We start from the raw sequence: 22,975 nt of genomic DNA, 5'->3' as shown, positions 1-22,975 counted from the left end.
TATTTAGCTCTCTATATTGTGCAGTTCTCTTATATAGCACGTAGTGCAGTTTTTATATAATGTGCAGCTCTCTTCATAGTCTGTATTCCCTTATAGGTGTGCCATTCTCTTCTATAGTGTGGTGTTTATCCTATAGCGTGGTGTTTATCCTATAGCGTGGTGTTTATCCTATAGCGTGGTGTTTACCCTAGACTGTGGTGTTTATCCTATAGCGTGGTGTTTAGCATTGGGCAATTTTGCAGTTCCCCTATAGCGAACAGCCTGGTGCGTTGGCGTTTGGGGGATTTTTCTCCCCTTCTCAGGGGCCGCAGCTCTGGGGGACTGCCTGGATCTTAGAGAAAATAGTGGTAATTATTAGTACTATTTATTACTATTTATTATTAATTATTATTATTCAGGGACCTGACTCAATGCTGGCGGCCCGTCGGACCGCTGGGCATCCCCAAAACACCACCCCCCCCCAAAAAAAAGTACCCCTCGTACGCTGCCAGTTTGGGTTTATCCACGTTTAATAGTGCCGGGACGGAGAAGGAGCCACCGCCTCCCCCCCGACCTCGGCCTGCCCCGTAGCACCAGTAAAAACCTCCAACTCCGAAAAGAGCGATAGAAAAAACCCGCTATTTGCCAAAAAAAATGCAAACCCACCAAACTAGAGGAGGGTTTTGTTAGAAAAAGGGGAAAAATTAGGCGTGGGTGAGCACTGGGGCTTGCGAAGCGTCGTGTGTTGGGAGGGAGATAAATCAGGGCTCTCCTGGGGGTAAAAAAAAAAAAGATTATTTCCAAACTTTTCATTAAAAATCGCAATAGTAAAATGGGAAAAACACACCCGCGGGGCCCCAGCCTGCATCAAAAATACACGAGCGGCGGCGTCTCGTCGGTAAAGTGCGGCTTTTTGCTTTAGAAAAGGGAATGGTGAGTGAAAAACGGGTGGGTTTTGGTTTTTCTTTTTCTTTTGCGCAGGAGGACGGGGAGGGCTCCCCCTCGCCCCTGTGATGAGCTGGGCCGGTCTCGGCGGGCCCCTAAATGCTGGAGGGGTGAGGGCGCAGCTCCTGCCCCTTCAGCAGCGCGACCTGTGAAGGGAGAGGGGGTGAAAAGGGGGGGACACGTCTGTCACCCCCGCGGGGTGTCCCCATCGTCCCCCCCTCACCTGCTCCTCCAGGCCGCGGTGGCCGCGCTCGCCAGCCTGCAGCGTCCGCTGGCCTTGGAGCTGGGCGAGGCGCAGGCGTTGCAGCTCCCGCTGCAGCTCCGGCGAGGGCCCGGGGCTCGGCGGCGATGGGTGCTCCAGCACCGCCACCCGCGCCTGGGGCGGGCGGGGGGGCTGTCACCCCAAAACTGGGTGGGAGGAGCCCCAAAAAGAGCCCAGCGCCCTCCCAGTGCAGGGACCCGCGTCCCTCCAAACTGGGGTGAGCCCAGTAGAAGCACCAGCATCTTCCCTGAACTGGTATGAGCCCCAAAAAAAGAGCTCAACACCAGACTGGTGCAAGCAGCAGCATCTCCCCAAGCTGGGAAGCACCCCGAAAGGAGCCCAGCACCATCCTGCTGTAAGTGCCAGCATCCTCCCAGCAAATGCAAACTGGGACAAGCCCAGCAGTGAGCCCAACACCAGCCCAGTAGAAGCACCAGCATCTTCCCTGAACTGTATGAGCCCCAAAAAAAGAGCTCAACACCGTACTGGTGCAAGCAGCAGCATCTCCCCAAGCTGGGAAGCACCCCGAAAGGAGCCCAGCACCATCCCAGTGCAAGCACCAGCATCCCAGCAAATGCAAACTGGGATGAGCCCAAAAAAAAAAAAAAAAAAAAAAAAAGAGCCCAGCACCACACTTGTGCAAGCAGCAGCATCTCCCCAAACTGGGATTAGCCCCAAAAGAACCCAGCACCATCCCAGTGCAAGCACCAGCATCCTCCCAGCAAATGCAAACTGGGACAAGCCCAGAAGGGAGCCCAGCACCAGCTCAGTGCAAGCACCAGCATCTTCCCTCAACTGGTATGAGCCCTAAAAAAGAGCCAAGCACCATCCCAGTGCAAGCACCAGCATCCTTCCAAACTGGGATTAGCCCCAAAAGGAGCCCAGCGCAAGCACCAGCATCCCCCCAAACTGGGATTAGCCCCAAAAGGAGCCCAGCGCAAGCACCAGCATCTCCCCAAACTGGGACGTGCCCCGAAAGGATCCCAGCGCCATCCTGCTGCAAGCAAAGGCTGCATGGAGCAGGCGGGCAGCACCCAAGGGTGCCACCGCCCGCACCCAGCCGTGGGCGAGCGGGGGGCCACCCACCTGCAGCAGCTGGACGCGGTGCTGCGCCTCTGCCAGCTCCCGCTCGGCCGTGCCCAGGGCCCGATCCAGCCGGCCCTTGGCCGCCGAGAGCTGCAGCGAGGCCTCCTGCGCCTGCAGCTTCTCCCGCTCCACCTGTGAGATATATAACATAACAGGAAATATGGTTTACATATAAAACATACATTTATTACGTGTAAAATATATATCTTACATATATTTTCCATATAAAATATATAACGTATAAAATATGTAACATCTACAATATATACATTTACATGTAAAATATATATAACAAAATATATTTACATGTAAAATCTATATTTCAAACTATATTTACATGTAAAATCTATATTTACGTATAAGAATATATTTACATGTAAAATCTATATTTACGTATAAGAATATATTTACATGTAAAATCTATAACACAAACTATAGCATATACAATATATACCATGTAAAACGTTGGGGGTTACATATAAAATATATAACATGTTACTATATATTAAAAATATATATAAAATGTTACAATAACATATAAAATGTCATAATATATGTTTTTACATATCAAATATATAACATAAAGTAGATATTATATAGTATAGATAGTATATAAAGTATATTTTACATGTAAAATATATGGTTTGGGGGTTTTTTACATATAAAATAGGTATATTTTATATGTGTATATATACATATATATGTATATATATGTACATACATACGTATATTTTAAGTGCCTATAGACTCTGCCTGGTGGAGCAGCATGCAGCATGCATATATATATATATAAAAAGCATATTTTATGCTTGGGAAATAATAACGCCCTGTGACCAAGCCGCTTTTAGGGCTCTCTGTTGGATTTGCAGGGGGTTCTGGGCAAGGCGGGCTGCAAGTCCCGGCTGCGCTGGCATCGGGGCCGCGGCTTGGCGTCCCCCGGGGCGCGATGCTCCGCAGGGGCCGGCCCCAGGGGCACCCATGGGTGCCACCCGCCGCCTCACCTTGTCCAGGGTCTTCTTCAGGGCGCTCTTGTCCTTCTCGAGGCGCAGGGCGACGCGTTCGGCCTCCCGCTTCTCGCCCTGGGTGCGGGCCAGGGCGCGCTGCAGGCTGCCCACCCGCTCCTGCAGCCCCCCGCGCTCCGCCTGCCGCTGCCGCAGCCCCTGCGCCGGGCAGGGGGTCAGCCACGGCCCCCGGGCGAGGGGCCACGGGGGCTCCGGAGGGTGGTGCAAGGGGGCAAAGGGTGCTGCATGGGGGCAAGAGGGTGCTGGGGCTGTAGGGGGGTCTGTAGGGTGGTGCATAGGGAGACAATAGGGTGCTGGAGCTATAGGAGGGTCCGTAGGGTGATGCAATGGGAGGCAAAGGGTGCTGAATGGGTGGCAAGAGGGTGCTGGGGCTACAGGGGGGTCCGTAGGGTGGTGCATAGGGAGACAATAGGGTGATGCAAGGGCAGGGCAATAGGGTGGTGCATAGGGGGACAATAGGGTGCTGGGGCTATATGAGGGTCCATAGGGTGATGCAATGGGAGGCAAAGGGTGCTGCATGGCAGGCAAGAGCGTGCTGGGGCTATAGGGGGGTCCATAGGATGGTGCAAGGTGAGGGTCCATAGGGTGATGCAAGGGCAGGGCAATAGGGTGGTGCATAGGGGGACAATAGGGTGCTGGGGCTATAGGGGGGTCCGTAAGATGGTGCAAGGATGGGGGTTATAGGGTGATGCAAAGGGGGGCAATCGGGTGGTGCAAGGAGGGGGCAAAGGATGCTGCATGGGGGGACAACAAGGTGCTGGTACAATATGGAGGGTCCATAGGGGTGATGCAAGGGGGGCAAAGGATGCTGGGCCTATATGGGGGTCCATAGGGTGATGCAAGGTGTGGGGTGGGCAAAGGATGCTGCATGGGGGGGGGGAGGGTACTGGGGCTATATGGGGGGTCCATCAGGTGGTGCAAGGGTGGGGGGAAGCAAAGGTGTGCAGGGGGCTGCATGGGGGCAACAGGGTGCTGGGGGGGGGGGGGGGGAAGAGGGCGCCGGGGACTGCATGGGAGGCAAAAGTTGCTGCTGGGGTGGGCAAAGGGTTCTGCAAGGGTGCAAAGGGTGCTGCCCGAGAGAGGCAAAAGGGCTCACGGTGCTGCCCGGGAGGCAAAGGACAGCGAATTTGGGGCACCCTGCCGCCACCCCCCCGCCAGTGTGGGGTGCACCCACCCCCCCTCACCTCCTGCTGCTGCCGGACCTGCGCCTCCAGCTCCTCCTTGCTCCGCTGCAGGGCCTCCTGCTCCTCCCGCAGCCCCCGCAGCTGCTCCCGCAGCGCTCCCTTCTCTTCCCGCGCCTCCGCCAGCGCCCGCCGGGCCACCTCCAGCCCCTCCTGGCATGGGGGGGACACCCCCGGTGACCCCCAAGCAAAGGCACCCTGGTGTCACCTCACCCTGGGGTGCCCACTCCCACCTGCAGCGCCCGGCGATCGAGCTCGCCGGCGGCCAGAGCGCTTTGGAGCTGCAGCAGCCGCTCGTGGACCGTGGTGCCGTCGGCCAACGTCGCCGTCACGCTCTGTGCATCGTCCTTCGAGCCGCTCTCCGTCAATGCCGCGCTCAACCGCTCCATCGCCAGCTGCACGGCACCGGCGCGCTGCTCGCTCTCCGCCAGCTACACCCCAAAAACGATAGCAAAATTAAATGCAATCATTCAAAAAAATATCCACGCAACAGGGATTTAGAGGAATTTGTGCTGTTACCTGTTTCTGGAGCAGCTCAGCACGGTCTTGCATCGCCCGCACCTCCGCTTGCCGCTCGCCCAGGGCCAGCCGTGCCCGCTGCAGCTCGCCCTCCAGCACCCGCTGCTGCAGCTCCAGGCGGGTGCTCCGGCTCTCCGCCACCTCCAGACGCCGCTTGGCATCCTCCAGTTCGGCCTCGCCAGCTCGCACCGCGCTCATCCTCTCCTGCAAGGCATCGGATGGCTGGCACGGAGCAGTCGAGGATGGGGATAGGGGCAGGATCTGGCCCTCCATGGCGATGCCCACCTGGGCGGCTCGACGCTCGCCCTCGGCGGCGTGCAGGCTCCGTTCCAGCGCCATCACCTTCTCCCGCAGCGCCCGCCGCTCCCGCTCGCCCCGTCGCAGCGTCTCCTCCTGCAGCAGCAACGTGGCCTGGGCGCTGCTCAGCTCCCCGCTGCCGCTGCGACGCCCTGCCGGAGCCACGCGACGTGACCTACCTTACCGGGACATGCACAGGGGCCGCACCAGTTTTACTGGGGGTTACGGGGGATGCACAGGGGCTCTTCCCATTTTATTGGGGTTTAGGGGGGATGCAAGGGGGTTTACTGGGGTTTATGGGGGATGCACAGGGGCTTTTCCCATTTTATTGGGGTTTACAGGGCATGCACGGGGGCTTTTACCAGTTTTATTGGGGTTTATGGGAGATACATGGGGAGTATTACCAGTTTTACTGGGTGTACAGGGGATGCATTGGGCATTTACCAGTTTTACTGGGGTTTTTGGGGGATGCACAGGGGCTTTACTCATTTTATTGGGGTTTACGGGCAATGCATGGGGGCTTTTGCCAGTTTTATTGCAGTTTAGTGGGGGATGCAGGGGGGCTTACCAGGGTTTCTGGGGGATGCACAGGGGCTTTTCCCATTTTATTGGGGTTTACAGGGGATGCAAAGGGGCTTTTACCAGTTTTATTGGGGTTTATGGGGGATACGTGGGGAGTATTACCAGTTTTACTGGGTGTACAGGGGATGCATTGGGCATTTACCAGTTTTACTGGAGTTTATGTGGGATGGACAGGGGCTTCGCCCATTTTATTGGGGTTTACAGGGGATGCACAGGGGCTTTTACCGGTTTTACTGGGGTTTATGGGGGATGCACAGCGGGGTTACCAGATTTACGGGGTTTACAGTGGATGCACAGGGGCTTTTACCAGTTTTACTGGGGTTTATGGGGGATACATGGGGAGTATTACCAGTTTTACTGGGTGTACAGGGGATCCATGGGGAGGTTTACCAGTTTTACCAGGGTTTAAGGTGTCTGCGCAGGGCATTTACCAGTTTTACTGGGTTTACAGGGGATTTATAGGAGAGTTTACCAGTTTTATTGGTGTTTATGGGGGATGCAGGGGTCTTTTACCAGTTTTAGTGGGTTTATAGGGGATCCATGGGGGGTTTACCAGTTTTATTGGTGTTTATGGGGGGGTGCATGGGGGTTTTTACCAGTTTTACTGGGGTTTACTGGGCATGCATGGGGGTTTTACTGGGGTTCGCATGGGGGGTTTTACCAATTTTACCAGGATTTTGGGGCCGTGCGTGGGGGAAATCCCACCAAGCATCCCGCAGTCCCAGGCAGCATCGTCACCACCACCCCCCTGCCTCAGTTTCCCCAAAAGCCCCCGCTGCAGCACGGGACAAATCTCCCTGAATCCCACAATTTGAGGGGGATGCACCCCCAAAAAAAACCCCCCAGCACCTTCCTCGCTCTCAGCCACCAGCTTCTGGAGCTGCTGCGCCCGGGCGCTGGCGTTGTCCCGCTCCTCCTCTGCCTCCGCCAGCCGCCGGCCCAGGCTGCCCACCTGCACCCGCAGCTCCTCCTGGGGCGAGAAAATGGGGTGAGAAAGGGGCTTTTGGGGACGAGGAGGAGGGGAAGGGGAGGGGGGGTGTACCCGCTCCCGCTGCGCGTCCTGCAGCTCGCGCAGGAAATCCCGCAGGGCTGCCCGCACCGCCTCGGGCTCGGTCGCTGCATCGGGGTCTGGGGATGAACCAGGGCTCCCCGACCCCTCCGGTCCCCCACCTGTATGGGAACAAACTGGGTGACACTGGGACAATGGGGCACAGCACCCAAAGGAGGATTGCAAGCCGGAGTGGGATGCGCCGCAGTGGGATGCACCCATGGGATACGGCGGATACCTGGGGATGTAAGAGATGGAGCAATAAGGTATGGGGGACCCCAGGGATGGAGCACTGGGGTGCTGGGGGACCCGAGGGACACAGCGCACACAAGAACAGGGTGATGGGGTGCAAGGAATGGAGCAATAGGATATGGGGGACCCCTAGGGATGGAGCAATGGGGTATAGGGGACCCCAGGGATGCAGGGGATGGAGCAATAGGGTATGGGGGCCCCTAGGGATGGAGCACTGGGGTGATGGGGGACCCCAGGGACACAGGGGGCACAACAGCAGGGTGATGGGGTGCAAGGGATGGAGCAATAGGGTACGGGGGACCCTAGGGATGGAGCACTGGGGTGATGGGGGACCCCAGGGATGCAGGGGACAGAGCAATGGGGTGATGGGGATGCAAGGGCTGGAGCAATGGGATATGGGGGACCCCCAGGGGTGCAGGGAATGGAGCCCCGCAGTGGGATGCACCGCAGCAGGATGCATCCCCCTCCCCTAAGCAAGGGACGGGGCGCTGGGGGTCCCCAGGGACTCTCACCCTTGCCTGGGGAGCTGGCCCGTGCCCGGCCGATGCCCATGGTACGGCGTAGGGCGGACTGGATGCCACCCAGGCGGGTTTCGGCAGCCCGGCGGAGCGCCTCGCCGCGGGCCAGCTCGGCTTCCAGCCCCTGCGCCCGACCCTCGGCCGCGCTCAGGCGCAGGCTCAGCTCGGCCACTTCACCCTGCGCCGCCTCCACCTTCAGCTGCAGGTTGCGGGCATCAGCCAGCAGCTTCTTCTCGTTGCCGCGAGCCTCCTCCAAGCTGCGGGCCAGGTCCTTCTCCCGCTGCCGAAATTCGCCCTCCACCTCCGACAGCCGCCGCTGCAGGTGCTGGAGCTGGGGGGGCGTGGAAAGGGGGTGATGGGGCAGGTGGGGTGCAGGGCGCGGAGAGGTGGGGTGGTGGGGATGCAGGGGATGGAGCGATGGGGTGCAAGGGATGGAGCACAGGGTGATGGAGGAATGGGGTGATGGGGATCCCCAGGGATGGAGCAATGGGATACAGGGGACCACAGGGATGGAGGGGACACAGCAACAGGGTGATGGAGATGCAGGGGATGGAGTAATGGGGTGATGGGGACCCCCAGGGATGGAGCAATGGGATACAGGGGACCGCAGGGATGCAGGGGACACAGCAACAGGGTGATGGGAGACCCCAAGGGATGCAGGGGACAGAGCAGTGGCGTGATGGGGACACCCGGGGACACCCAGGGACAGAGCAAGGGGATGATGGGGATGCAAGGGACAGAGCAAGGGACCCCCAGGGACGCAGGGCAGAGAGCAGTGGTGTGATGGGGACATAAGGGACAGAGCAGTGAGGTGACGAGGGCACCCAGGGACATGGCATCAAGCACCAGAGTAGCAGGGACACCGGATACCAGTTATGGTGTGATGGGGAAGCTGGGGCCAACAGGCACCAAGCTATGGGGCGATGGGGACACTTTGGGATGTGGGGCGCCGAGCCATGGGGCGCTGGGGACCCTGGGGGACCTCCCTACCTCTTTCCTGGCGGCCTCCGTGCCGGCCTCACTCTCCACCACCTTCTGCCTGAGGCCGAAGGCTTCGCGGCGGCTCTCCTCCTCCCGCTGCTCCTCCAGGGCCACGCGCGCCTGCAGCTCGCCCACCTCCTTGCTCCTCTTGCTGTTCTCGCTGTCCAGGTCCTTCACCTGCCCAAGGAGGAGATGGGGGTGGCTTGGTGGCACCCCGAATGGGTGGGGGGGGTCCCTGCCATCCTCCTCACCTGCCGGCGCAGCTCCTGCAGCTCGCGGCGGGCGTCGAGGCGGGCGCGCTCCAGCTCCCGCAGGGTTGCCCGCAGCTCCGTCACCTCCCGGTCCGCTGCTGCCCGCCCGTCCTCCACCAGCGCCAGCTGCTGCTCCTTCTCCTCGCTGGCACGCTTCAGGCTGCGGGAGGGGGGAGACGGGGCTGGCGTCGTCCCCCCAGAGGCATAGCCCCGGCCCCGAGCATCTCCCCATCCCCGGCATCGCCCTGAGCGTCACCTTCCAAGGCATCGCACCACCCCCTGTATCTCCCAACTTGAGCATCCCTGTGTCCCAAGCATCACCCCAACCCCGAGCATCGCCCTCCAAGGCATCACACCACCCCTTGCATCTCCCAACTTGAGCATCCCTGTGTCCCAAGCATCACCCCGACCCTGAGCACCACCCTCCGAGGCATCCCACCATCCCAGGTATCTCCCAACTTGAGCATCCCCTTGTCCTGAGCATCCCCCTGACCCCGAGCATCACCCTCCAAGGCACCGCACCACCCCAGGTAAGTCCCAACTTGAGCATCCCTTTGTCCTGAGCATCACTGTCATCCTGAGCATCCCACCATCCCCTGCATCTCCCAACTTGAGCACCACCCTGACCCCGAGCACCACCCTGATCCCTGCATCTCCCAACCTGAGCATCCCCTTGTCCTGAGCATCACCCCGACCCCACGCATCCCCCGAGCATCACCTGATGCGCTCGCCCTCGGCACGCCGCAGTGCCGCCCGCAGCTCCTCGTTGGAGCGTCGCAGGGCCTCCTTCTCCCTCGCCTCATCTCCCAAGGCTCGGCGTGCCTCCTGCGCCTGCCGCCGCTGCGCTTCCCGGCCTTCCCGGCTCTCCCGGGCCTCCCGTTGCGCCTCCAGCAGCTCCCGCCGCCCTGCCGCCCGTGCCTCCGCCACCAGCCGCAGCTGCGCCCGTGCCTCCTCCACCTGCAGCCGGGGCGGCCGGGGTTCAGGGGGGGATATTTGGGGCGTGGGTGGGAAGGGCTCTGGGGGGGGTTCACCTCCCGCAGGGCACCGTCTCGCTGCTTGGCCGCTGCCGTCGCTTGGTCGCGGAGAGTCTTCGCCTCCCGTTCGTGGGTCGCTGCCGTCTCCTCCGCCTGCGCCCGCAGGCTGCGCAGCTCCGCAGCCAGGCTCTGCGGGGTGGGGGGCACGGAGCTCTGAGCCCCCCCGGTGGCACAGGGGGTCCCGGGGCTGGGGGGGGTTGCAGTGGGGATGGTGCAGGGATGGGGATGAGGATGCTCGGGTACCACACCCAAGCATCCCCATCACCAGGGGGCTTGAAACAGGGAGATGGGGGGCTCCCAACTGGGGGGCTGCAAGAAGTGGGGGCATTGGGGGGGTTGCAAGCAGAGGGGGCGGTTGGAAGGCGGGGGTGAGCCTCAGGCACTGGGGGATGCAATGGGGGGTGCCCAAGCGTTAGGGCTTCCAGTGAGGGGGACATGGGGGACACTTGGGCATGCAATGGGGGTGAATGTTTGGGCACGGGGGCTTGCAACTTGGGGGGGACAACCCTCAGGCATCGGGGCTTGCAATGGGGGGGACACCCGGGCATGGGGGGTTGCAATGGGGGATGCTCAGGCATGAGGAGTTGCAGTGGGGGGATATGGGGAACACCCAGGCACGGGGGTTGCAATGGGGGGGGACATGGGGGACACCCAGGCATGGGAGTTGCGGTGGGAGGGGATGCTTAGCCATCGGGGTTTGCAGCAAGGGGGGACGGCCAGGCACGGGGGCTTGCAGTGGGGGACACATGGGGGCTCTGCGCCATGCTGGGGGGGTCCCAGGACCCCCACCCACCTGCTCCTTCTCCTGGTGACCCGTGACCTCGCGCCGCTGCTGCTCGAGCTCGGCCGTGGCCTCGGCCAGGCTCTGCTGCAGCCCCCGCAGCGTCTCCGCCAGCGCTGCCCTCTCCTCCTCCTGCAGCGCCAGCGCCTGAGGGGGGACACGGCTCAGCCAGGGTGGGGGACACCGGGGCCGGGACACAGGGGGACACCGGGGCCACCCACCTGCTGCTTCTCGCTCTCACGCTGCCTCCGCATCGACACCAGCTCGGCCGCCAGCTCCTCCTGCTCCCGCGCCAGCCGGCCCCGCTCGGCCTCCAGCTCCTCCTGTTCCCCCCAAAAATCACCAGTGAACCCCAAAAATCACCAGCAAACCCCCCAAATCACCATGACACCAACGTTGCACCCCAAGAATCAGCATCACACCCCAAAAACCAGCATCCCCCCACCCAGTGCCCACCTTCTCGCGCTGGAGGCGGTCGAGCTCATCGCGGTGCGCGTCGCGGGCACTCTGCAGGGCCACCGTCACCGCCGCTGTCTCAGCCGCCGCCACCGCCTGCCGCCGGGCCTGCAGCTCCTGCTCCCGCTCCAGCCGTGCAGCACCCAGCTCCGCTGCGGGGACCCCCCCCGTCGTCAGCGGGGATCCCCCCGGGAGGGCAGGGGGGCGTGGGTTAAGTGACAGGAGCAGGGACACAGCGGGGACGCAGTGGCGGAGGGTTTGTTGTGACCTGGGTGCAGGTGGGTGGGGATGGATAGGGGGATGGGGACGAGGATGAAGATGAAGATGGACAGAGATAGATGGGAATGGGGATGAAGATGAAGATGGGGATGAGGATGAAGATGGGAATGAGGATGGGGAAGGATGGGGATGGGAGGAAGATGGAGGGGGATGAGGATGGAGATGGGGATGAGGATGGAGATGGGGATGGATCGGGATGAGGATGAAGATGGGGATGGATGAGGACAAAGATGGGGATGAAGATAGGGATGGATGGGAATGGAGGTGGTGATGATGATGGGGATGAGGATCCATGAGGATAGATAAAGACAAGGATGAAGATGGGGATGGATGGGGATAAGGATGGATGGGGATACGAATGGAAGGGGATGAGGATGAGGATGGGTGGGGACGGCCAGGGTGATGAGGCCAGGCTGGGGGCCAGGGATGGACCCCTCACCCTCCAGCATCTCCTTGGCCTGGAGCAGGGTCCGGCCCTCGGCCTCCAGCTGCTGGTTGCGGGTGTCGAGCCGGGCCAGCTGCTGCTGCAGCTGGAAGATGCTGCTCTCCAGCCCCTCCTTCTCCGACCTGCCGAAACGCCGCCGGCCATGCTGCCGAAACCCGGGGTCCGGGTGGGGGGAGCCACCTTCACACCCCCACCGGCACCCACCTGAGCCCCGCCGCCTCCTGGGCCTGATCCTGGCCATGGCGCTGGGCGGCAGCGAGCTGGACGGCCAGGTTGGCCCCCTCCTTGGCCAGCCCCTCGCGGGCCCGGCTGAGCCGCAGCAGCTCCCCCCGCAGCCGCTCCTGCTCCCCCCGCGCCTGCGCCAGCGCCTCGCCCGCCGCGCTCTGCTCCTGCACCGCCTGCCGGGGCGCGGGGCGTCGGCGGCATCCCCACCGCCCAGTCGCCCCGTGCATCCTCCCAGTTGCCCCATGTATCCACTGTGGTCCTCCCAGTTAGTCCATGCATCCTCCCAGTTACCCTGTGCACCTTCTCACTCCCTCCAAGTTGCTCCATGCATCCTCCCAGTTACCCTGTCCAGCCTCCCAGTTCCCCATGCATCCACTGTGGTCCTCCCAGCTAGTCCATGCATCCTCCCAGTTACCCTGTGCACCCTCCCTATCCCTCCCAGCTGCCCCATGCACCGTCCCAGTTACACTGTGTATACCCCTATTCCTGCCAACTGCCCCATGCACCCTCCCCATCCCTCCCAGTTGCTCCCTGCACCCTCCCAGTTGCCCCTGGCACCATCCCCTCTCCTCCCAGTTACCCCCTGCACCCTCCCAGTTGCCTTGTGCATCCTCCCCACCCCTCCCAGTTGCCCCTAGCACCCTCCCAGTTGCCCCTGGCACCCTCCCAGTTGCCCCTGGCACCCTCCCCACCCCTCCCAGTTACCCCGTACCCCCTCCCAGTTGCCTCCCAGCCCCTCCCCACCACCCACCTGCCCCAGGTGCTGGCGCAGGCGCAGGTGCTGGGCCCGCAGCACCCGCAGCTCAGCCCGCAGCCCCCGGCAGCCCTCCTCGGCCGCCCTGCGCGCCCGCTCCAGCCCCTGCCGCTCGGCCGCCCCGGCCCGTCGCCCCCGCTCCAGCCGCCCCCGCAGCAGCGCCAGCTCCTGCCCCAGCTCCCGTGTCCGGATCCGGCCGCTCTCCCGCTCCTCTTCCAACCGGGCCAGGCTTCGGCTCAGCTCCGTCTTCTCCCGCGCCAGCCCGGCCGCCAGCTCGCTCGTCTTGGCCAGGGCGTCCCGCAGCCGGGCCTCCTCTGCCTGCGCTGCCCGCTGCGCCGCTGCCAGCTCCCCGCAGCTCTCCTGCGCCTGGCGGGGCGAGCCGGGTGTGCAGAGCGGCGGCCGGACTCCGCGCCATGCCTGCGCTGCTGCAGCGCCCGACGCATGGGGACAGCCAGCGCGTGGGCGTTGCCCCTGCTGCATGGGGTGCACCCGCTGCTTGGGGGTGGCACCTGCTGCATATGGGGGGTTGCACCCACTGCACAGGCTGCGCCTGTTGCTTAGGGGTTGCACCCACTGCACAGGGTTGCACGCGCTGCATGGGGCTTGCACTCACTGCATATGGGGGGTTGCACCTGCTGCATGGGGTGCACCCGCTGCTTGGGGGTGGCACCCGCTGTGCCTGTTGCTTAGGGGTTGCACCCACTGCACGGGGTTGCACCCACTGCATGGGGCTTGCACTCACTGCACATGGGGGGTTGCACCTGCTGCATGGGATTGCCCTCGCTGCATGGGCTGCGCCTGTTGCTTAGGGGTTGCACCCGCTGCATGGGAGAGGTTGCACCCGATGCAGAGGGGGCTAAGCCTGATGCATGGAGGGTTTGCACCTGCTGCACATGGTGGGGTTGCACACCCTGCATAGGGGTGCACCTGCTTCATGGGAGAGGTTGCACCCGCTGCATGGGGTTGCACCCGCTGCATGGGGGGTACACCCAGTGCATAGGGGTGCACCTGCTTCATGGGAGAGGTTGCACCCGCTGCATGGGGTTGCACCCGCTGCATGGGGGGTACACCCAGTGCATAGGGTTGCACCTGCTTCATGGGTGTCATGCCTGCACGGGAGCCCCCACCGCATATGGGGTGCACCTGCTGCAGGAGGGGTGCACCCGCTGCAGGGGAGCACGAGGGGGGATCGGGGCACCCACCTTGCCCAGCGCCTCGGCCAGCGCCTCCCGCTCGCCCCGCGCCACCTCGGCCTCCAGCGCCGCCCGGCTCAGCGCCTCCCGCGCCTCCAGCAGCTCCCGCTGCGCCCCAGCCCGCTGCGCCTCCAGCTCCTCCACCTGCTGCTGGCTGCCCGCACCCGTGGGGGCACCCGCGGGGAAGAGGGGGTTGCAGCACCCACTCGGGGCAGGGGTGGCAGCACCCACTATTTTGCAGCACCCGTTGGGAGTGGGGGGATTGCAGCACCCACTTGGGGGTGGCAGCACCCACATCGAGGGGGGGGCAAGGTGGCAGCACCCACCTTGGGGGGCTTCAGGGGACCCCCTGAGATTTTGCAGCACCCACTTGGTGGGGCTGCAGCACCCCATTGAGGGGGGCAAGGTGGCAGCACCCAGATTTGGGGGGAGGTTGCAGGGGACCCACTGGGATTTTGCAGCACCCACTGTTGTGCAGCACCCGGGAGGGGGGGCGGCAGCACCCACCCGTGTCCCCCCCGGCTCCCACCTGCGCTCCAGCTGCTGGCGGGCGGCCTCGGCGGCGTGGGTGGCCTCGTCCCGGGCGTCCTCCAGCCCCTCGCCCCGGCGCTGCAGCTGCGCCCGCTCCTGCTGCAGGGCGCCCGCCCGCTGCTGCTCCCCCACCAGCGCCTCCTCTGCCCGCAGCCGCTCCCTGCCGGACAGACAGACAGACACGGGTGGGTGGATGGACCGACAGACGCGGGTGGGCGGATGGACGGACATGGGTGGGTGGATGGACGGACATGGGTGGGTGCGCCGGGATGGAGGGATGCGCACAGACAGACGGACAGGCATATAGACATAAACGTATAGGGATGGATGGACAGACAGACAGGCCAGGATGCACAGGGACGGACAGACAAGGATGCAGAGGGACAGATGGACACGAGGATGCAGAGGGACAGACAGGGACACACAGATGCAGCGGGACAGGCAGGGACACACAGATGCAGAGGGACAGACGGACACAAGGATGCAGCGGGACAGGCAGGGACACACGGATGCGGAGGGACAGACGGACACAAGGATGCAGCGGGACAGGCAGGGATGCACGGATGCGGAGAGACAGCCAGACACAAGGATGCAGAAGGGACAGACGGGGACACAGGGATGCAGAGGGACAGACGGGGACACAGGGATGCAAGCACAGGGACAGCCACACAGGGATGGACAGAGCTCGGGACAGACGGACGGACAGCGGGTACCTGCGCAGGACCTCAGCCTCGGCGCGCAGGCGGGCCACCTCGCACAGGGCCTCATCCTGCGCCCGCCGGCAGCCCCCGGCCTCGGCGCTGAGCTGCTCCAGCCGCTGCTCCAGGGTCCCCAGCCGCCTCTCACTGTCCCCCAGCTCCCGCCGCAGGCTTCCGGCCACCTCCCGGCTGGCCTCCGCCTGGCCCCGGGCGTCCTGGGAGCGGGGACAAGGGGATTCAGCCTTCATCATCCTCCTCATCCTCCTCACCCTCCTCCTGCAGCCCCTTGATGCTCACCTGCAGCTGGAGGCGGCGGCGGTGCAGGGCGGCGTGCACGGCGGCGGCGGCGGCGTGGGGCGAGAGGCTGCGGCGAGGGGACGCGGGGGGACACGGCGGGGACTCCGGGGGTGGCGGTGGCTGCTCGGGGTCGTCCACCAGCACCGCCTGCGAGGGGACGGGAAGAGGCCCGCTGCGTCACCGAGGGGAAACTGAGGCAGGGAGGGGACATGGAGGCAAGGGGGGGAAATGAGGCGAAGGGGGGGAAACTGAGGCAAGGAAGGGGGGAAACTGAGGCAGGGAGAGGGAACGGAGGCGGGGACGGGGGAAACCGAGGCAAGGGAGGGAGGGGAAACTGAGGCGGGGAGGGGGAACTGAGGTGAACGGGGGGAAACTGAGGCAAGGAAGGGGGGAAACTGAGGCAGGGAGGGGGGAAACTGAGGCAAGGAAGCAGGGAAACTGAGGCAAGGAAGCAGGGAAACTGAGGCAGGGAGGTGGAAATGAGGTGAACGGGGGAAACTGAGGCAAGGAAGGGGGGAAACTGAGGCAAGGAAGGGAGGGGAAACTGAGGCAAGGGAGGGAGGGGAAACTGAGGCAAGGGAGGGAGGGGAAACTGAGGCAAGGGAGGGAGGGAGGAGCGGGGAGCCCCAGCACCTGGGTGACATCCTGCAGCGTCTGACGGAGCAGCTCCACCTCTGAGCGCAAAGCCTCCACCTCCGCTGGCGACGGCTCCTGGGCGCGCGAGGCCTCCTGCAAAGCCCATCGGCGTGGCGTCAGGCATGGCCGGCGGCCATCATGCCCTGGCATGCGTCGGGCATTGCACCCCAGCATGCATTGCACCTCAGCATGCATTGCACCTCAGCATGCATCATATATGCACCCCAGCGTGTGTTGCATCCTGGTGTGCATTGTGCACGCGCCCTGGTGTTCATCGTGCGTTGCACTCCAGCACGCACCGCGCCCCGGCATGCATCGTGCATCACACCTCGGTGTGCATCATGGCTCAGCGTGCATCATACATCACACCCCAGCGCGCATCGTCTGCCATGCAGCATCAGAATTTAGCACGGGTCACGCCCCGGTGCGCATCGTATCCTGGTGTGCACTGCACATCCGTTGCCGTTGCACCCTGGTGTGCGTTGTGCACTGCATCCAAGCATGCACCGCACTCTAGCATGCACTGTGCATCGCACCCCAGTGTGCATCACAGCTCAGCGTGCAGCGTGTTCCTGCATGCATCGCACCCTGGTGTGCATCGTGCAGCATGATCTAGCATGCATCGTGGCTCCGTGTGCGTTGCACCCCTGGGTTTGGTGTGCCTCATGTCCTGGTGTGCATCATGCACTGCACCCTGGCATGCACCCTGCCCCGGTCTGCATCGTGCATTCCAGCTTGGCATGCATCCTACCCTGGTATGCATCGTGCATCATGCCCCAACATACACCATGGCTTGGCACACATCCTGCCCTGCTGTGCATCATGCACTCTGCCCCAGGGTGCATCACAGCTTAGCATGCACTCCACCCCAGCGTGCGTCCTTGCACCCCAAAACTCATCACGCCCTGCACTCACCAGGTTTTGCAGCTGCAGGGTCAGCGCCTCCATTGCCCGCTCCTTCTCCCCATCCTCAGCCCGCAGGCGCTCCAGGGCCGCCGCCAGCTCCGCCAACCTGCGACGAGACGCCGGGCAGCAGCGGATCCCCCCGCGCCCATCCCCTGTGACCCCCCAAAATCCCCCATACCTGGCTCCGAGGGCGGCTTTCTCCAGGTCGGCGTCCCGCGCCCGCGCCGCCAGCTGCTCCTCCAGCTGTGCCAGCCGCATCGCCTGCTTCTCCCGCGCCGCGCCGGCCTGGCTCTCGGCCAGCCGCAGGTTGGCGGCCAGGTGAAGGCAGGCAGCGTGGGCAGCCCTGCCCGTCCGCGACGCCTCGTGGCTCAGCTCCGATAGATCCCTGCGTTGGGAGATGCAGGATTGGAGCTGGCCGGCGCTGGGGCCGCGGTGGTCCTCGGGGACCTCCAGGGACACCCCGCGGGATCCCCCTGACCTCTCGGTGGTGGCTTTCATCTCGCCGAAGTGACGCCTGAAGGCCACCACCTGCCTCCAGAGGGTCAGGAGCCGGCTGTGCTCGTTGCTGAAGTAGGCGTTGAAGGACTGCCCGCCGGACGGAGCCGCGTCGGTCCCGGCCGGGTGCCCGCCGGGTGCCAGACCGCGGCAGCGAGGGTCCCTTCCCCGAGCAGCCACCCCTGCCTTGCAGCCCCCCGGGCAGCGTCGCCACCTCCCCGGCCCCCAGCCCTCTCCCCTTGGGCCCCAAATCTCCATGCAACACCCGCCATGTCCGCACCCACCATCCCCGCGGTCCCTCACAGCCAGCGGCCCCCCTCCCCACCTCCCTTCCACCCTGCAGGGAGAGAGATGGGGGACGCATCCCTCTGCCTCGTGTCGCCCTCCCGTCATGTGCTGCATCCCCTGCACCCCCAAATTCTTCTCCGAGTAACATCTCCCATGGCCTCACATCCTTCCCGGTGGCCCTGCATCTCTCCCTGGTGCCCCACATCCCTTTCCGTGCCACATCCCCGCAGCCCCCTGCCTCACATCGCCCTCCCAGCACGTGCTGCATCCCCTGCACCCCCAAATTCTTCTCTGTGCAACATCCCCCCTGGCCCCGCATCCCTCCCCGCAGTCTCACATCCCTCCCTGCACCCCTGCATCCCCCTGCCTCGCATCGCGCTCCCCTCACATGCCACATCCCCTGCACCCCCAAATTCTTCTCCGTGTGACATCTCCCATGGTCCTGCATCCCTCCTGGTCGTCCTCCATCCCTCCCAGTGGTCCCCCATCCCTCCCCGCATCCCTTTCCACGCCACCCCCTGTCCTGCTCCCTGCCGCATCCCCAGGGCCCCCCCAAACCTCCTCCTCGCGCCTCCACTCCGCCTCCCGCTGCTCCAGCTCATCCCGCGCCCGCGCCCAGTCGGCCGTCAGCTTGCGGATGTCCTCGCTCAGCGCCGCGTTGGCCACGTTGGCTTGTTCCAGCTGCTCCCGCAGCATCGAGTTCACCTGCACCAGGCTGCTGCTCCTGGGACGGGGGGGTCACCCGGGGCCGCAGCATCACCCCGGGGGGGCCCACAGCTCCCCGGGGACCCCCGCTCACCTCTGCTGCTCCTCTTCCAGCCGGATCAGGGCATTCTCCAGCTCGTTGCTGCTCTCCTCCTCCGGCTGCGAGCCGCTGGCATCCAGCTGGCTCTGCGGGGACGTCAGCCCGCTCGCCGTCACCCTGCTTTGGGGGGGTTCGGGGCAGGGGCACCCCCCAAAACCATCCCTCACCGTCAGCCTCTCTTGCTCCAGCTCTGTCGCCTTCTCCAGCAGCTGCTGCTCCACTTCGCCGCATTTCTTCTTATACTGCAACACCTGGGTGGATGGGATGGGGTGGGTGACACTGGTGGGGGTCCCCAAAATGTCCCCGTGTCCCCCGAAAAGGATTTACCTTGGCTTGGAGCTTCTGCACCAGCTGGGCCTGCCGCTGCTGGCCCTCCTGGTACGCCTGCAGCTTGCGCTTGTAGGCGGCTTGTTCCTCCTCCAGCAGCCGCCGCAGCTCGATGTTGTGCTGCGCCAAGCTCCGGTTCTCCGCCGCCTCCCGCTCGCCCGTTTCCAGTCGCAGGGTTTGCTCCAGCTGGGATGGGAGGCGGGAGATCCCGGGATACCCAGCGGGATGCTGAACCCCTCCCAGCCAGCACCTACTGAGCACCCACCAACTTCACTCGCAACACCCCAACCCGGACAAAGCCGGGTGGCCCTACAGCAAACCCCCATCCAGCCAAAGCTGAGACCCCCCTCAGATTTTGCATCCCCCTCTCTTTGCATGCACGGGGTGGGGATGAATAAGAAAATTTGGTGGTGCTTTGAAAAATAACCCAGCTTTGAGTCTGGGGGTTCAGCAAAGCCCCACCCTGGCTTGCACAGGAGTAGCCGATGGCTAAAGGATCCTCGGGCCAAGCGGTGCCGATTCGCCTTGGGGCATTTTCCCGATATTTGCTTTTTTTTTTGTAAATCACCAGGCACAAACAGAGGCGCTGCCCCCCAAAAAACCCAGCAGCCCCTCGATTCGGGTCTCCCCAGGAGCCATGTGCAGCATCTGGCCGCTGCCCAAAGCCCTTTTCTTCCTCCGTTGCCACAGCAAAGGGATGCAAAAGCGAGGGATGGTGACGGGGGGGTCCCCGCTTCCCAAAAAGCAGCGGGATAAATAAAATAGGGATAAAGATGCTTTGTGCATCCCGCAGGACAAGCCCCGGCAAGCTGGGATGGGTCCGGACAAGTTGGATGCACAGCACCAAAATTCTCATCGCCAGAATGGTGCAAGATGCCACAGCATCTCCCGCTCTGAGCATGGGGAATGCAAAAGTTACGGCTTGCATCGCCCTGATTTTGGGGTTAAAATGGGTGGGTTTGGAGTTAAAATGGGCGGGTTTGGGGTAACCCAGTTGGTGACTTACCCGCTCGCTGATGGCGTTGTACTTGATGGCCAACTCATCGCGCTCGGCCCGGCTCTGAGCCAGCAAATCCTCGACGCGCGACAGCTCCTGCTGCAGGATGCGGTTCTCCTCCTGGAGGGACAGCAGCGAGGCCATGGCCCCCGCGACGGCCGCTGCGGGACGGGGACGGGGCTCAGGGCGGCTCCGGAACGCAGCGGGATGGGGATCCGGCCCCGGGATGGGGATCCGGCCCCGGGATGGAGCCAAGATGCCCTTTGCAGCCAAGAGCTGCTTTGTTCCTTCAGCAGGGCAGGGGGCTGGGCTGAGGCCACAAAAAGCATTTTTCTCCCCGCAGCTGCGAACTCTGTGCCCTGTGCAACTCAGACACGCCGAGCCACGCAGTTTGCAGCAGCAAAACTGCTGCAGATTTGTGCAATCGCAAGACCTGTGCAAATTTGTGTTTGCAATGGCGAAACTGCTGCAGATTTGCAGCTGCAATCACAAAACCACTGCAAATTTGTAGTTGCGATCACAAGACTGCTACAGAATTGCAAGACTGCTACAGATTTGCAGTTGTGATCAAAAGAGCGCTGCAGATTTGCAGCTGCAATCACAAAACCACTGCAAATTTGTAGTTGCGATCACAAAACCACTGCAAATTTATTCTTGCAATTGCAAAACCACTGCAGATTTGTGTTTGTGATCACAAAACCGCTGCAGAATTGCATTTGCCATTGCAAGACCACTACAGATTTGCAGCTGCGATCACAAGAGCGCTGCAGATTTATAGTTGCAATCACGCAATCACCGCAAATTTGCAGTTATGATCACAAAACCGCTGCAAATTTGCAGTTATGATTGCAAAACCGCTGTGAACTTGTTTGCCATCACGAAACCGCTGCAGATTTGCAGCTGCAATCACAAAACTGCTGCAGATTTATGTTTGCAATTGCAAAACCTCTGCAAAGTTGTGTTTGCAGTCACAAGAGCACTGCAGATTTACAGTTGCTCTTACAAAACCACTGCAGATTTATGTTTGCAATTACAAAACCTCTGCAAATCTGTGTTTGTGACCACAAGAGCACTGCAGGTTTATAGCTGCAATCACAAAACTGCTGCAAATTTGCAGTTATGATACCAAAACCACTGCAGATTTGCAGTTGCAATCACAAAACTGCTGCAAATTTGCGTTTGCAATCACAAAACTGCTGCAAAGTTGTTTGCAATCACAAAAGCACTGACGATTTATAGTAGTTCTCACAAAACCGCTGCAGATTTATGTTTGCAGTCGCAAAACCTCTGCAAATTTGCATTTGCGATCACAAAAGCACTACAGATTTATAGTTGCAATCACAAAACCACTGCAGATTTGCAGTTGCAATCCCCAAAACGCTGCAAAGTTGTGTTTGCCATCACAAGAGAACTGCACATTTAGAGCTGCTCTCACAAAACCACGGCAGGTTTACGTTTGCCATTGCAAAACCTCCGCAAATTTGTCTTTGCAATCACAAAACCGCCGCCGACTGGCCACTCGCCATCACAAAAGTGCCATTTGCACTCGCAAAACCCGCTGCAAAAAAAGTGCCATTTGCAATGGCAAACCCAACGCCTTCCCCCCCCCGCCGCGGCTCGGTGGCCGTTCCCGCGAGAGCAGCCACCAGTTCCCGCTGTGGGGGGGACCCACCTCAACCACAGCCTCGGCCGTGGGCTCCGGTTCACTCATGGGCTCCCCACGGGGGTCCGCCGAGCCCTTGGCACCCCCTTGCCGCGGCCTCCTCGCCCCAAAACCCCTTCCTGGGATTTTGGGGGCTTCGTTACGGCTCGGCGCCTGCCAGCGGAAAGCGGATGCGTGGTCGGGATTATCCCGAAATCCTCGCCTTCCCCTCCCGGCGTGACGGCGGGACCGGGGACCCTCCTCTTCCTGGCCACCTCGGGGGTCCCAACGCCTCCAGCGAGGCCGCGAGCAAGGAGGTTTTAGCACCCACCACCAGAAACATCCGCGACCGTTCCCCCAGCCCAGCAGGGCTTTGTAAATAAAAACAACCGAGGAGGCTCTTGGCGGGAGGGGAATGAGCAAAAGAAAGGAAAATATAAAAAACAGCAGTGCCCGGCGCTTCCCCGTGCCCAAAATCGGTGGAAATGTGCTTACTTTGCTGCGCTGTGCCCCCCGGGCAGGATGGTGCTGGCTCCCACAGGGGAAAGGAGCTCCTAGGAGCCCTTTCGTTAAATCCTGGCTCTCGTTAAGCTCATTAAAGGCCAGGGGTTTGCTCTGGCAGGAAAAGCCTTGGGGTGGAGCGTGCCAGGGTTGCTACGGGGCAAAGCGGCATTAAACCCCCCCGGGGATGCGTTGCCCCGCTGCCGGAGCCTCCGCAGCCCCCCCGGGGCAGCAAATGTTACCCCCTGGGGTATTTAGGGGCTTTCTGCCCCCACCCCAGCAGGGAAAACCGCCAGTAAATCCCCAACCCCAGCTCCAAATCCTCCGCACCAGGGGCTGGAGGCATCCCCGCTCCCGAAATCATTCACGGATCCAACCCCAAGCCGCCCTCCGGAGAGGGTCGGCGTCTCCCAGCCGCTCTCTTCCCAACCCCGCAGCCCGGGAAAGCGCCCGCTCTCCTCCCCGAGAGCCGCAGATTAACGGCGTCGGGGAGACAGCACCGGAGCGAGCAGATGGGATCAAGGATTTACGGCATCTCAGGTCCCTCCGGCCCAGCGGGAGCTGCTTCAAGGCTCCCCCCTCACTTTGGGGATGCAAAAAAACTTATTTTTCCCCTTTTTTCCCCCCTTTTCTTTCCTTACCTTCCCCTCCCGGAGTCCTTCCCAACCATAAAACCACTGCTAAGCAACAAGCGTCTGTTGTGCTGCGCTGTCCGACACCGTCTCCTCGACACCAGCAAGGAGGGGGAACCACAAAATCTCC

The 22,975-nt window shown here is 62.2% G+C and overlaps 1 protein-coding gene across 4 annotated transcripts; it reads right to left on the bottom strand.

Annotated features, from left to right (window-relative positions):
* Window positions 1-491: 491 nt before the first annotated feature.
* CROCC (ciliary rootlet coiled-coil, rootletin) lies at window positions 492-22,967 on the bottom strand. Of its 4 annotated transcripts, none has more exons than XM_087755120.1 (37): window positions 22,855-22,967; window positions 22,208-22,366; window positions 21,743-21,886; window positions 20,080-20,190; window positions 19,074-19,259; window positions 18,914-18,997; window positions 18,741-18,832; window positions 18,500-18,665; window positions 17,637-17,743; window positions 17,337-17,543; window positions 17,168-17,264; window positions 16,250-16,345; window positions 15,617-15,763; window positions 15,335-15,534; window positions 14,620-14,781; window positions 14,100-14,244; window positions 12,895-13,263; window positions 12,123-12,316; window positions 11,913-12,040; window positions 11,195-11,346; window positions 10,960-11,061; window positions 10,751-10,885; window positions 9,955-10,086; window positions 9,642-9,880; window positions 8,924-9,083; window positions 8,682-8,849; window positions 7,686-8,022; window positions 6,916-7,043; window positions 6,723-6,843; window positions 5,280-5,443; window positions 4,995-5,198; window positions 4,709-4,906; window positions 4,479-4,628; window positions 3,274-3,432; window positions 2,273-2,404; window positions 1,148-1,300; window positions 492-1,070 (listed from the first exon to the last, which is right to left on the bottom strand). In XM_087755120.1, the coding sequence occupies exons 3-37, from the start codon at window positions 21,779-21,781 to the stop codon at window positions 1,020-1,022; spliced, it is 5,415 nt and encodes a 1,804-aa protein (XP_087611246.1). In that variant the 5' UTR covers window positions 21,782-21,886; window positions 22,208-22,366; window positions 22,855-22,967; the 3' UTR covers window positions 492-1,019. The 4 variants fall into 4 exon arrangements, with proteins under 4 accessions (XP_087611246.1, XP_087611249.1, XP_087611248.1 ...); XM_087755123.1 differs by having other exon boundaries at window positions 492-1,055; XM_087755122.1 differs by lacking the exon at window positions 21,743-21,886 and having other exon boundaries at window positions 20,080-20,231.
* Between the last annotated feature and the right edge of the window lie 8 nt (window positions 22,968-22,975).

Source organism: Nipponia nippon, unplaced genomic scaffold (genome assembly GCF_047370975.1).
Source record: "Nipponia nippon isolate SJK-2023a ecotype South Korea unplaced genomic scaffold, ASM4737097v1 scaffold_19, whole genome shotgun sequence".
NCBI lineage: Eukaryota > Metazoa > Chordata > Aves > Pelecaniformes > Threskiornithidae > Nipponia > Nipponia nippon.
This window is presented reverse-complemented; position numbering and strand designations above follow the sequence as displayed.